The 15,677-nt window shown below is 39.9% G+C and overlaps 1 protein-coding gene across 3 annotated transcripts in view; it reads left to right on the top strand.

Moving 5' to 3' along the window:
- The first annotated feature begins 316 nt into the window (after nucleotides 1-316).
- gosr1 (golgi SNAP receptor complex member 1) overlaps nucleotides 317-15,677 on the top strand; it is a 34,989-nt gene continuing 19,628 nt past the window's right edge. The window contains exons 1-6 of one of the 3 annotated variants that reach the window (XM_012956914.3): nucleotides 317-452; nucleotides 4,597-4,711; nucleotides 6,815-6,902; nucleotides 9,092-9,199; nucleotides 12,137-12,228; nucleotides 14,962-15,036. In XM_012956914.3, coding sequence (XP_012812368.1) covers nucleotides 422-452; nucleotides 4,597-4,711; nucleotides 6,815-6,902; nucleotides 9,092-9,199; nucleotides 12,137-12,228; nucleotides 14,962-15,036 — 509 coding nt within the window. In that variant the 5' untranslated portion in view covers nucleotides 317-421. 3 annotated transcript variants of the gene reach the window in all.

Genomic DNA, 15,677 nt, shown 5'->3' with positions numbered 1-15,677 from the left:
TATAGATAGGTTTGTCTGGATGGGTTGACATGATAAAAACATTTTAGGCAGCAGCAGGCAGGCAAAGTGAGTGCGATGTTATCAGACAAAATGCTCTCCAACCCCAGTGTAAATTTAGAATCATGCCTAAATATCTAAATCGGCCAATACATCCTGTGTGGCTGATCTACTGCAGCTTGTACATCTCTCAGCAGAATGGCCTGAACGAACATTTGCTGCGACACTGACAACTTGGCCATTACGCACTTTGTCTCTTCCCCACTAGTAGAACATACGGGCATTACTATACGCAAACAGTAGGCGTCGCTGCACAGTTTTGCCTTCAGTTGTGCGCTTTCGCTTCCTGCGTCCTGACTTTCTACCCCTGCTCCGCTTCTCTCTATTGCCTGCTGGCTGGATTGGGTGACGTTGGACAACAAAGATGGCGGCAGGGAGCAGCAACTATTGGGAAGGTGAGAACCGGATGCGTGTGAGAGGCGCTACCGACTGCTTGTTCCTAAGGCTCACATTTGTGTGGGGTCAGCCTCTGACTGGCTGTTAGGACGCGCTGTTGATCCCAATAGCCTAATGTAGTATAGCTATCCGCCTGTGAAAGTGAAAGCTTACTGTTCCTTGCCATTTAATGGCTCTGAGTCACTTAAACAAGGCTGGACCCAAAACTCGGGATTGTTACTTGGGTTAAACCAAAGAGAAACACAGAGGTTTAGCCGTTTAATGCTTTTATAAAAAAAAAATCACATCAGAGAAGTTGAAATGGTGTTTTTTTTTTAAACTACAACTCCCAGCATGCCTAGACAGTCGACTTGTCTGTCAGGTAGCTAAGGAGGGGGAGGAATGGCTGACATCGGCATTAGTGCACACTGGCTTTTCATGAATCCATATGTATGTGTCAGTAATACATCTCTCCATGATAATCTCTTTATCCAGTAACATAATCAGTTCAGCATTCCTGGGTCATTATCTGCAGCTCATTGTTCTGTGTAACCCTTGGGTAGGCATCCTGAAACCTCAACATGTTTGTGCTTCCCCCATACAGGGGATATACTGTAAGCTCTCAGGTCCTTCTGTAACCCTTGGGTAGGCATCCTGAAACCTCAACAAGTTTGTGCTTCCCCCATACAGGGGATATACTGTAAGCTCTCAGGTCCTTCTGTAACCCTTGGGTAGGCATCCTGAAACCTCAACAAGTTTGTGCTTCCCCCATACAGGGGATATACTGTAAGCTCTCAGGTCCTTCTGTAACCCTTGGGTAGGCATCCTGAAACCTCAACATGTTTGTGCTTCCCCCATACAGGGGATATACTGTAAGCTCTCAGGTCCTTCTGTAACCCTTGGGTAGGCATCCTGGAACCTCAACATGTTTGTGCTTCCCCCATACAGGGGATATACTGTAAGCTCTCAGGTCCTTCTGTAACCCTTGGGTAGGCATCCTGGAACCTCAACACGTTTGTGCTTCCCCCATACAGGGGATATACTGTAAGCTCTCAGGTCCTTCTGTAACCCTTGGGTAGGCATCCTGGAACCTCAACACGTTTGTGCTTCCCCCATACAGGGGATATACTGTAAGCTCTCAGGTCCTTCTGTAACCCTTGGGTAGGCATCCTGGAACCTCAACACGTTTGTGCTTCCCCCATACAGGGGATATACTGTAAGCTCTCAGGTCCTTCTGTAACCCTTGGGTAGGCATCCTGGAACCTCAACAAGTTTGTGCTTCCCCCATACAGGGGATATACTGTAAGCTCTCAGGTCCTTCTGTAACCCTTGGGTAGGCATCCTGGAACCTCAACATGTTTGTGCTTCCCCCATACAGGGGATATACTGTAAGCTCTCAGGTCCTTCTGTAACCCTTGGGTAGGCATCCTGGAACCTCAACATGTTTGTGCTTCCCCCATACAGGGGATATACTGTAAGCTCTCAGGTCCTTCTGTAACCCTTGGGTAGGCATCCTGAAACCTCAACACGTTTGTGCTTCCCCCATACAAGGGATATACTGTAAGCTCTCAGGTCCTTCTGTAACCCTTGGGTAGGCATCCTGGAACCTCAACACGTTTGTGCTTCCCCCATACAGGGGATATACTGTAAGCTCTCAGGCCCTTCTGTAACCCTTGGGTAGGCATCCTGGAACCTCAACACGTTTGTGCTTCCCCCATACAGGGGATATACTGTAAGCTCTCAGGTCCTTCTGTAACCCTTGCTTGTCAGCTTATTGTCAGACCCACATATAATAATCCTGGAAAACATTACCTGACCTGCTCTATATAAAAAAAACAGAAATTATATTGAAGGTACAAAAAATTTGTGTATCAAAGGGCTTTCAGTGATATCACAATCATATAATGAAATGATCCAATAACCACTGTGTGTGGGGAAACACAAATCATATTAAGTGATTCCCTGTGCCAGTCAGGTTTTATTCTGGATGTTTTTGTGTTTACGTTATCCTTTTGTGGTCCATGAGTGATCTATTATCAGCATGGAATCCTTTCTCTAATTCAGTGCTGTCCAACTTGGTGGTGCCGAGGGCCGGAATTTCTCTAGCATACATAGTGAAGGCCCGATAATGGAAGCCAATTTGACCATTCCCCTTTTTAAACTACACCCACTTCAAACCACACCCATGTTATCACGCAGCTTTTAAGACCATGCCCACATTAATGGTTGCCGCGCAGGAAAAACCCAAATGCTTGGTGCTTACTGTAGGGATATCACCCTTCATTCATATGTGAAAGAATTATATTATGTCATATTAAGACACACCCTTAAATCCATATGCCTCCTCCCCTGTGAATAGCATAGCAACCCCCAGCACATAATTACACACCATTTATTGGCTATTTCCAGTTGCTAACAAACTCCCAGAACAAACCCCCTGCCAGGTTCACCTCCCACAGGCAGCATAGGACAGGCAGAGTATGGCACACACAGGCAGCATAGGGCAGGCAGAGTATGGCACACACAGGCAGGGTATGGCAGGCAGAGTATGGCACACACAAGCAGGGCAGGGTAGGGCAGGCAGAGTATAGCACACACAGGCAGCATAGGGCAGGCAGAGTAAGGCACACACAGGCAGGGTAGGACAGGCAGAGTATGGCACACACAGGCAGCATAGGGCAGGCACAGCACGGCACACACAGGCAGCATAGGGTAGGTAGAGTATGGCACCCACAGTCAGCATAGGGCTGGCAGAGCATGGCAGACACAGGCAGTACTTTGCCTGGCATACCCTGCCTGTGTGTGCCATACTCTGCCTGCCCTACCCTGCCTGTGTGTGCCATACTCTGCCTGTGTGTGCCATACTCTGCCTGCCCTACCCTGCCTGTATGTGCCATGCTCTCTCTGCCCTATGCTGCCTGTGTGTGCCATACACACCGGCAGCATAGGGCAGGCAGTACATACAGTGACACAATGCTGTCTGAGGTGCGAAGAGGTGAACAATGTAGGTGATTACAGCCTGAGCCTGAGGTGTGAACGATGCAGGGGGTGAACAATGCAAAGATTAAAAGGGGTGAACAATACAGGGGAATTACAGCCTGAATCTGAGGTGTGAACAATGCAGGGGCCAGTTAATGTCAATACTGATACCAATTAAAGTTTACACAAAGGTAAACCATCAAAGCAGCCAGACAGGTGGGGGGTCGCAGGCTGCCAGTTTGACAGCACTGCTCTAATTTTTTATTCATCCACTGTATCTCGGTTTGTTATTATCAAGTACAATAATTAGCAATATATTTTATATAACTACCAGGACTGCAAAAGAAATACAAGTTTACAAGGGGCCTACTGAGGTCCAGGGAAAATAAGCAGCATTGTGTCAATTCATTGTGTTAATTCCCCAACCAGTGGCAACATGTCGCTCACCCAAACCTTTGAATATTGCTCCCAGTGGTCCCAACAAAGGTGCTTTTTTTAGTTTCTAGCTTGGAGGCAAGGTTTGGTTGCATAAAAACAAGGTGTGCTGCCAAACAGAATGGTCTGTAGGCTGCCAGTCCATATAGTAAAAGCTGCACTCAAACAGGCCTTAGACTATAAATTGCAGGGATTGTATGCATTAAATTATGAATTATACAACTTCCACTTCAATGCCTTTCTGCTGGTCATCTTTAGATCTACCAATACATCACAATGTACCTTTTGGGAACAAGAGTTTTTAATAATATCCCTTTGTTAAAAGTGGAGGGCTTGTATTATATGTAAAAGAGCTAGCCATTTTACAGGGCCTGCATTTTTTTTCTGATAACTGTTTTCCATAGTAGCTGACATTTCTCTCCTTGCCTGTATTGAAAGGTTCCTTGTGGAGTCCTTGTGTGCTGTTCTGCTATGTTACCTCCTTAGTAAACTGCACCTGTAAGGACCATGGTACCACTTGTCGCCCATGATAAATCTCCCAAAATTGCTTTCCCAATGGCAATAATGTAAATCGCTGGTGTTAAAATATACTATTGCTTAATTTTCCTCTTTTTCCTTGGAGCCATAGCTTATGGGACACGTGGCCATGTTACTGTACCGATTTGGCTAAATCTCATACTATATAAGTGAAAACACACTAGTGTTTTATGGTTGAACTAATGTTAAATAGGAGACCCATTCTATTTTTAGATTTAAGGAAACAGGCCCGGCAGCTGGAGAATGAGCTTGATCTGAAGTTGGTGTCTTTCAGCAAACTGTGCACCAGTTACAGCCACAATAACTCCAGAGAGGGAAGACGCGACAGGTATAGGTACTACATGATTTCTTTTGTTTTTATTTCTGTATTCTTTTATAGCTGTATTTTTTTGTTGTAGCCTTTTTATGAGATATTCTATAATCTGATGCCAAGAACGTTCTTTCTATTGTACTCTGTTTCTCAGATACAAGTTAATCATCAATATACAGTGGCTTGCAAAATTATTCGGCCCCCTTGAACTTTTCCACATTTTGTCACATTACAGCCACAAACATGAATCGCCAAAATCCGGCCCTTTCTTTCTACTGTAACAGCTAGGCTGCTCATGCACGTGCTCATCGTATCCCGACTTGACTACTGTAACCTGCTGCTAACCGGCCTCCCTAACTGCTGCCAGAATTCTCCTCCTCTCATCCAGGAGAGTTCAGGTCCCTCCCCTGCTAAAGGCCTTATCATGGCTTCCTGTTAAACAAAGAATAGTTTACAAACTCCTTCTCTTAACCTTCAAAGCCCTCCATTCCTCTGCTCCTCACTACATCTCTTCCCTGGTGTCTCCATACGTTCCTGGCCGACTCCTTCGTTCCTCGCAGAGCAACTGCTGTTTCCCGCCTTAAACCCTTCTGCCTTGCTGCCCCTTACATTTGGAATTCCCTCCCTGATGTCCTCCGGAGAGAATCCTCCCTCAGTCTTTTTAAAACTAAACTTAAAGACTACCTTTTGGAGCACCCGCCCAGCACCTTATCTGTAAACTGGCACTTATACTGTAATGTCACCCACTGTCACCCACTGTGACCTATAGCACTTACATTTGCCCATTTGTGTCTGTTAGTTACCCCTCCCATATAGATTGTAAGCTCTACGGGGCAGGGACCTCCTTCATCTTGTGTTTCTGACTCTTATTGCAACTGCACCTTGTATTTATTGTATTTATTGTTGTACTTTGTATTTATCCATTATCTTTTGTATTTATTCATTATCTTTAACCCCCTGTCTGTATTAATGAATTCTACTGTACAGCGCGTACATAAGTACCGCTTTATAAATGAAGATATACATACATACATGAATCAATTTTATTGGAATTCCACGTGAAAGGCCAATACAAAGTGGAACGAAAATCATACATGATTCCAAACATTTTTTACAAATAAATAACTGCAAAGTGGGGTGTGCGTAATTATTCAGCCCCCTTTGGTCTGAGTGCAGTCAGTTGCCCATAGACATTGCCTGATGAGTGCTAATGACTAAATAGAGTGCACCTGTGTGTAATCTAATGTCAGTACAAATACAGCTGCTCTGTGACGGCCTCAGAGGTTGTCTAAGAGAATATTGGGAGCAACAACAAAGAACAAAGTCCAAAGAACACACCAGACAGGTCAGGGATAAAGTTATTGAGAAATTTAAAGCAGGCTTAGGCTACAAAAAGATTTCCAAAGCCTTGAACATCCCACGGAGCACTGTTCAAGCGATCATTCACAAATGGAAGGAGTATGGCACAACTGTAAACCTAAACAAGCAAATAGCAACGGCACTCAAGAGCTACATACGGGCCTTGCCCTTAAAAAATCCTTTATTGCGGAAAGACAGTTTAAGATAACTTTTAGTATGTTATAGAATGTACTATTCCTAGCAACCTTGCAATTGGTCTTTATTTCTTTTTTTATAGTTATTGAATTATTTGCCTTCATTGTCTACATCGTTCCATCTTTCACATGGGGGTCACTGACCCCGGCAGCCAAAAAACTTTTTATCTTTGAGGCTATAGTTTTTTTATTGTTACTTTTTATTCCTTATCTTTATATTTAGTCCCTCTTCTATTCATATTCCAGTCTCTCATTCACACCACTGCCTGGTTGCTAAGGTAAAGAAGACCCTAGCATCCAGATAGCTGCTGAAATTCCAAACTAGGGAGCTGCTGAACAAAAAGTTAAATAAATGTGTTTCCCACAGCAGTACATGGGCTGTTTGCAAGTCTTAGCACAGACTTGTGTTTTCTTACAGTTTCACTCCCAGTTGTTTTTGGCGTGCCTGTTCCTGTTTTTTTTGCTTTACCTACATATTATGATAGCAGTAATTGTTGTATGGTGAGTTTGAACCACTGCATGTGTAGTTTTTTTGTTTTTTAATTCATGCGGCTTTTGTTTCCACCAGCTCTGACACAACCCCACTACTAAATGGATCAAGTCAAGATCATATGTTTGAGACAATGGCGGTGGAAATCGAGCAGCTTCTGGCAAAGGTACATGATGTCTTTATCCCATGGAGTTACATGTTATGCCCCTTCACAGGAACACAGCATTCTGAACACTTAGCAAGCCAAAGTCGCCCAGATATTGATAGATTTAGTATCAAACAATTACTTACTTCTTTCAATATAATTGTAAGATAAGATATTTTGTAATGTATATTCTTCATTTTAAAAATTTTCCGCTAATTTGCTGCTTTTGTTTAAGTTAGCAGCTCTTTTAAATTAGCATCTGAACAAACTCATAGTAACTTATCAGGACTACCATGTGACATATGCACTTGCTCTGACACAAAATCTTTCTCTGAAACTTATAGCATATATAGGTCATCACGTTAAACCTCACTCCATCCCCAGCAATACCAAATCTAATCTGATTCCTAATTAAACCCAAGACCTAGTATTTTAAATAATCAGCTATTTAAATGAAAAAAAACTACTCTCTACTGTAATCCAAGGGAGAACCGCAAAAGTGTATTTTCTATATTTTATTGTAAAGCTGGGCATTTATAGATATCCACAGTATGGAGTGGTTGAGCCAGCAGCTGTTATTGGCCCATATGTGGCCACCTTTTCTGAAGTATTTTTTTTGGACAGTAAAGAGGGAGGACTTGTCCCCTATTTGGTTTACTAACTATACTACTGACATCTGCATCATATAATCCCGGGGGTAAATAATGATTATCATTTTGTGTGTCCATTTTATAAATATAACTTCTATAAATGTCTTTTCTATAAATGTCTTTTCTATAAATGAGAAACACATACTCACACCACAGCCACATACTAGTCCATGGAACCTCCTAGGTGTAGGTGCAGTGGTACCTATCATTCCTACCATTTGTGGTACATGGATGATAGGGAGAGCCATAGTTAACAAAAATGCCTAATGGTGGTATTGATTACAATGCCACTTTTCTAAATGACTTGCATTTTTTGTAGAGCTCCTTTGTAGAGTTAAGGAATGTCTTTCTTAATTATACTACAATGATTTAAAAGCTGTGCTGAAATCTAAATAACAATTCCCATATGTAATAAAAGTTAAGGTTTCCCATGTGCAGTAACACATAGCAACCAATAAAATGTTTACTTTGATTGATACAGACCAGGAAATGCTACCTGATAATTGGTTGCTTTATCTCTCTTCTTGTTAATTTCTCTAAAATACTGTAGTGTGTGCTCACCCAGTAACATGGTACCTTGCTGGTTAGAATGGACAAATATATATATATATGAAAAGCTGTAGAGTGCCTGCCTTTTTAGATTACATCAGTACTAAGGTTCCACAAAACAGGATAACTATAATTTAATGTAAGCACATTTTGCAATTTACAACAGTTTTATTTTTGATTTTTAAGATTTCAAGATATTACTTATAGTGCTTACTCTCCTGATACCATGATATGTATCCTTAGCGCCTCCTGCTACTTAGCCCCTGCAAACGCCCTACCAAAGGAAGCATCAAAATACCCTTATGTGATTGGGTCTAGACTTCTTGTCACAATGAGCTCCTATCTGCCCAGATATTGCCTGGGCCAAACAGCAGGGGGTGCTCAGGAAACATTTCAAGATATTAGCAGTACAATACTAAAACACAAAGCTTTACAGTAATGTACAATGTAAAATAAATGTAATTCTAAGCAACATACCAAAATGAAGTCTGGCATTTTTCAACATTTATATACAGTTTGGCTGGTTCTTTTGATGAACTATAAACAAATGAAATGCAAATCGCTACTAATATTCTGTTGGAGGTATTAGCAAGCAGCAACTGTTAGGAGCTGGTGCATATGTGCAAGCACAGGCTGTGTAACATTCTTGGCAGTGAGGTGAGAGGGGAATGTGGGAAGTGTGGTGAGATGTGTGGTGAGATTAGAGGACTGCAGTATGGAAAGTGATCGCTATGCCAGTGACATAGAGGACAGGGAAGGTAGTATATGATGGACAGCTGATATCTGTAAATAAGAAACAAACAAAAACACAACTTGGGTTTCATGTTTAATTATGAAGCTCATATTTAACAGTTTTTGCTTTTATGCTTGGGTGACAAGTCCCCATTACATTGTAATCTATTACCCAATCCTAGTTTTAAATGTGGTGTTCCATGTCAGCCCATTGTCTCTTTTTTGGTTGCAAAACATTGCTTTACACCTCTCTATTAACTAACTTCAAATATCTTTCAGCTTACCGGGGTAAATGACAAAATGGCTGAATACAGCAGCACAGCTGGTGTGACTTCTATAAATGCTGCACTGATGCACACGTTACAGCGGCACAGAGATATCCTGCAGGTAACTGTACAGAAATGGAACATACTCTACTATGTTGTTAATTCTAGCGCAATAACTTTTTCTATATCAAACAGATCTTTAATGCTGGAGTTGCTAAACAATGGTTCAGTTTGGTTTGTGGTTTCTGGGTATTTTGAAAACGGAAAATATGGACAAAACTATTTCTTCTAGGGTCTTGTGCCAAATTATGATCTGAAACTTAAAACACAACACATTTGTACTCTTATTGAATACTGAAAATTGGTTCAAGTTTGTATAATTTAGTCCATATAGGTACGTTAGGGCTTATTTACTGAAACAGGTGGTGCTGTTTTGTACTTGTGCAGTAATGCATAGCAACCAGTCCAGTATCGCCTGTCATAGTTTGACTTGAAGTACACTTACCAAAGCAAACTGATGATTTGTGTGCCCAGTTTTGCAAATAGGTCTTGCAATTGGCCTTTCACTTTGAAATATATTAGTGCTATTTAAACCATATAAAGAATTAATTCCATCACTTGGATACCCCTGTTTTCAAATTATCCTTTTTATTGTACTGTAAACAGCAAAGATGTCAACAACTTATGATTTATGAATTAACTGTATGAGTGCAAGAAACGTGTCTGTGCTGTAGGATTCATTAGAACCCAGAAACCCCGACTTGCACATCAGCATGCTGGTATTTCCTTGTCAACCTAGTGAATTGTACTAAGGGGTCATAAGCCTAATGATAAGTTTCTAACCATGAAAGATTTAAATATTTTCATAAATTTAGGGCTACTTTCTGACTTTTAAAGTCAGTGAGACAGAATACATATATATTATTGCATTTCAATGGTAAATCATTTGAGCTGGTTATAATTGAAAGAGATTCATTATGGTGTTAAGGGGGAAAGTGAACTATGTACCTTAAACTCAATCTGTGCAGGCAGTAATCCAAATCAATAACAATTGAAAAGCAGGAGGCAGCTGCAGACCTGTGACACTCAGACAGATCTATAAACCAGTGAAGAATAATATAGGAGCAAAATAAAAGAAACAAGCAAGTTCTAAAATACCAACTCGCATCTACAAACCAAAAGGGACAGCACAGGATTATAGATGAGAGCAACTAATAGTGTAGCATTGTTATGTTTATTTTTTTTGACAGGTTCTGGGGTCACTGAAGCTTGCATTAAAGCTCTGAACACAAAGGCAGACTTTTGCTAAATAAATGTAACATTTGTGGTCTGCTGCTGCTGCTGGTAGATGAGGATAACATGTATAGCTTGAGAACACTTGGGAACTTGTCAGAGCTCCTTGCCTAGTGACAGAAGCATCTTCATTAAGATGAATTGGTTGCAGCTTTTGGTGGATGCAAACGTTGTGATGACTCTCCCAGAGAGGGCTTTGGTGCTCTAAAACTCATTTGCTGCTATCCTAATGCTGCTATCCACACTTTGTGGTGTTTTTGTTTGAAAACAAAATATATTTATAAAACCAGCTGTCCTGATTGTAAACAGCTACAGACCAATAAGGGCACAAGTGGTCTGTAGTTGAAATATGATCAATAGCTGCCCTGACTCTGCTTTAATACACAGAAGGTGATCTTTAGGCCATAGGGGTGCTTCTCAAACTGTGGGGCCATACCTTCTAGAGTAAGGGTGAGATTTGAAAAAAAATATTTGTTTTCTCTCCTAGATAGACCTGAAAGCCCGACAATGAGTATCTGTGCCCAAGCATACAGAGCTATGTGTAACCAAGCCCCAGCTTTATCTACAAACACTGTCCAACCTAATGGACTTTTTTCACAAATCAGATTAACCTTTCCTACATTCAGTGGCCTTATATTTTTTTTCCTCTGTTGCGGAATTCCCTGCCTTCCCTGTGGAATTCATTATCAGATAATGTCAGTGTCAATTTACCTCCCCCTCCCTTTTAAACACTCACCTCTTTAGGGTAGCCTAAGGGCCATTTTATCCTCCAGCATATCTGTGATATGCCAATCCACTTCCTTTCTCTGCTTGCATACTTAGGTTGGTGGAGAAAACACCTTGAGTGTCACCAGTCTATTATTTATTATACTGACTCTCCTTTGTAAGCCTCTGCTTACAACATCATGTACAACCAGCAAGCCTCACTGTTTACTGAGACCAAACATTCTCATTTGTGCCAATTTATTCGTATCAATTGCACTCGCCAACACCAATTTGTTATACAGTACTGCAGTAAACCGGGGTTGCTTTAAAAATGTATACTTTGCCTTTTTATATTAAAGGGGTTGTTCACCTTTGAGTTAACTTTTAGTATGTAGCCAATACTATTTTAAGACAAATTGCAATTGGTCTTCATTTTTTATTATTTATAGTTTTTTCATTATTTCACTTTTGTTCAGCAGATCTCCAGTTTGGAGTTTCAGAAGCTATTTGGTGGCTATGGTCGACCATTACAGCAGCCAGGGAGTCATTTGAATGAGACTGATATATGGGGTTAGGGACCTCCATCCTCTTGTGTCTTAACTCTTAACTTATTGCATCTGTATCTTTTATTTATTGTTATACTTTGTATTTATTTTATTTACAGCGCTGTGTACATAAGTAGCGCTTTATAAATAAAGATATACATACATATGGGTAGGAGAGGACATTAATAGAAAAATAAGTGATAAAGAGTAACAATATAAATAAAATTGTAGCCTCACAGAGCAATATTTTTTTGATTGTTGGGATCAGTGACCCCCATTTGAAAGCTGGAAAGAGTCAGAATAAGAATGCAAATAATTCAAAAATGATTAAAAATTAATAACGAAGACCAATTGAAAAGATGCTCAGAACTGGCAATCCTATAACATACTAAAAGTTCACTTAAAGGTGAGCCACCCCTTTAAAGTGACATTACTATTTCTCAGTCTGTTTGTGCTGTTGAATAGTGTTCTGTCACACCAGCATTACATTAATTAATATGAGTGTTGCCTTACAGGATTACACACATGAATTCCACAAAACAAAAGCCAACTTCCAGGCAATCCGAGAAAGAGAAGACCTCTTGGGATCAGTACGAAAGGATATTGAGTAAGTCTCAAATTACTTTAGTGAATTTCTGCTGAGTCCATTAATGGTCACTGCAACATTTCTACATTACGCAGGTTTATTTGTGACCGTAATAGATCTGTATACACGTTTACACAGATATAAACATTTATAGCTGATGTAGATCATAGTCCATTTTCTGTAACGTTTTCTAAATAATTTCCTTTTTGTATGTAAAAATAAAGCTGCACCTCGTACTTGATGGTATCTAAGCTGCATGAATCCATATCGGAGGCAAAACAATCTTATTGGGTTTGTTGAATGTTTAAATGTTTTTAGTATAGTACAGGTATCGGGCCCCTTATCCAGGAAACCTATTTAATTAAATTAAATACTTTTTAAAAATGATTTGCTTTTTTCTCTGTAATAATAAAACAGTAGCTTGTACTTGATCCCAACTAAGATATAATGAATCCTTATTGGAGGCAAAACAATCCTATTGGGTTTATTTACTGTTTCATTTTTTAGCAGACTTAAGGTCGGAGATCCGAATTACGGAAAGACCCCTTATCCGGAAACCCCCAGGTCCCAAGCATTCTGGATAACGGGTCCCATACCTGTATAGTGATTACATAAAGATCGATTATTCAGAAAACCCAAGCATTTTGGATAATAGATACCCACCTGTACATATATTCATATATATATATATATATATATATATATATATATATATATACTGGTTCCGTTTCAAATACTTTTATTTCTTATAGCAATGATGTACATGTATGGGATTCCTTATCCGGAAACCCGTTATCCAGAAAGCTCTGAATTACGGAAAGCCCGTCTCCCATAGGCTCCATTTTAATCAAATAATTCAGAATTTTAAAACTGATTTCCCTTTTCTCTGTAATAATAAAACAGTACCTTGTACTTGATCCCAACTAAGATATAATTAATCATTATTGGATGCAAAACAATCCTATTGGGTTTAATTAATGTTTTATTGAGTTTTTAGTAGACTTAAGGTATGGAAATTCAAATTACGGAACAACCCATTATCTGGAATACCTTTGGTCCCGAGCATTCTGGATAACGGGTCCTATACCTGTAGTGACATTTTTTAATTTTATAATTTATTGGCATTTCTTATATTAAAAGACATAAAAATATTTTAACAAATTTAAATTTTATTTACCTTACCATAATCATAGATATTTTAAATTGCTTGTAGTGCCTGTTATTATTATTACTACCAACAACACATTTACATAACACCAGCAGGGTGATACAATAAATGGGTGTATACATTAAACATGCAAGAAACATTACAAAACAATCAATAACCAATACAAAGAATAAAGTGGGCCCTATGGGCCTTACACAGCAGTATTACTTACCTGATCTACATTAAAATAAGCCACACATGCAGTTTCTAGCCATATTAGTGCACTGCAAATGGTATAAATAAAACAAGTACGGAACATTATTTGGCCAGACTGATGTTTATTGGCTTCCTCGTGCAGGAAGGAACTCCTTTTAAACATAACCATCTAAATGATGAATTTAGCCCAATGATGTGTTACTGACACCCGCAGAACAATAAAGGAGAACTAAAGCCCTCAGTAGCCCTCCATCTTCTTGTCTGCTGATTCACTGCACATGCTCTGTGCCGCTGTCACTTACCTGAGCTTAGGGACCCACTCACAAAGTACTGTATATACAGAATATAAATGTCAATATAAGGCTGACTGATTATTAATACAGATAGTAACTACATGGCAGCTCAGAAACCAGCACAATTAGCTTCAGAATGTAATAATCAGCTTTGCAGTATCATCGGGCCACCCTCAGTTTCAACTTGATAATTTGCGACGACCCCTTAAAGGAACAGTAACACCAAAAAATAAAAGAGCTTTAAAGTAATAAAAATATAATGCACTGTTGCCCTGCACTGGTATAACTGGTGTGTTTGCTACAGTAACTCTACTATAATTTATATAATAAGCTGCTGTGTAGCCCCGGGGGCAGCCATTCAAGCTGGAGAAAAGGCACAGGTTACATAGCAGATAACGGATAAGTTCTGTAGAATACAATAGTGTTTTATCTGTTACCTGCTATGTGCCTGTGCCTTTTCTCCTTTGAATGGCTGCCTCCATGGCTACACAGCAGCTTATTTATATAAATTATAGTAGACTTTCTGAAGTAAACACACAACTTTTACCAGTGCAGGGCAGCAGTACATTATATTTTAGTTACTTTTATACACTTTAATTTTTTGGTGTTACTGTTCCTTTAACTTACCTTCCCAGAAGCTGCTCAGAGCACACTGAGCATGTCATTGTCACTGACACCAAGATGGGGAGCTCCGGTGACAACTTTGAAGGCTTGGATCATTGCTACTATAGAGATGCTGAACCTTTAGGCTGGTGCAGTAAGTTCAGTATATAAAATACAGCATCTCTGGACATATTTATTTTTAGTTTAGTTCTCCTTTAAAGTAAAGCAACAAGGGTGGCATTGAGTCTCTTATACAGCCTCTCTGTAATGACAGGAAGGTGACAGCCACTCTGTGTGCGCTCAGTTGCACACCAAAACCATAGTCACATTCTCAACTTTGCTAGTCAGCAATCAGTGTGATGCATGATCCTTACATGGTTTTATGCATGTATTTTTTACATTTATGAAACATAATTTACCCTTACATAGAAGCTATGTCATTTGGCAGTTGAAATGCATGGCTTTGTTAAAATGCATATTTAATTTTTTTTAAAGGTCATACAAAAGTGGATCTGGAGTTAACAACAGGAGAACAGAACTATTTTTAAAAGAACATGAGCATCTCCGTAGGTAAGTTCAGCATTTACCCCCCACAATAGCCAAGAACCAACTAATACATGCTGCCCTAGTAATGTGATACTATTCCACATTAGAGAAGGTTCTAATATGTATCCAACAACTTTAGTTTTCTCTTACGGAATCATAGTGCTCAGAGGATTTTCCAGCTACATGCGAAGTAAAGTGCTGAGCTACACACATTCAGTATGTATAAGAATAGAGCCTATTAAATAAAATAGACACAAATGGACTTCTATTGCTCTTCAGGTTTACTCAGTATAAAGCATTACCGTGGTTCTGCTACAAGAGTCTCCATTAAAGCTTTGTCATCTATTTTCAGAAAGCTTTCGGCAGTGCCTAAAATGCTTTGTTGGACACCAATGAGCACCAGTGTCAGAGACTCAGCTGTGCATTTAGCTCACTGTTAAAAAGCTTAGCTTGAAAGACAATGCAAACAAAGGGGCTTGAATTTAAAAAGTTGTAATTTGTTTGTGTTAAGCTGTTCATACATGCAGAGAACCTCTTGTTAGGTGAGTTCCAAGAATCAGCAGATCTCTGCCTGATTTGAAAACCCAAGTGGTGGGTTAAATGGTCCCTGGCATTTGATAAACCTAACAGGCCCTCTGGGTCAATAGCAGGTGTGACATGCGGGC

Source organism: Xenopus tropicalis, chromosome 2 (genome assembly GCF_000004195.4).
Source record: "Xenopus tropicalis strain Nigerian chromosome 2, UCB_Xtro_10.0, whole genome shotgun sequence".
Taxonomy (NCBI): domain Eukaryota; kingdom Metazoa; phylum Chordata; class Amphibia; order Anura; family Pipidae; genus Xenopus; species Xenopus tropicalis.
This window is presented reverse-complemented; position numbering and strand designations above follow the sequence as displayed.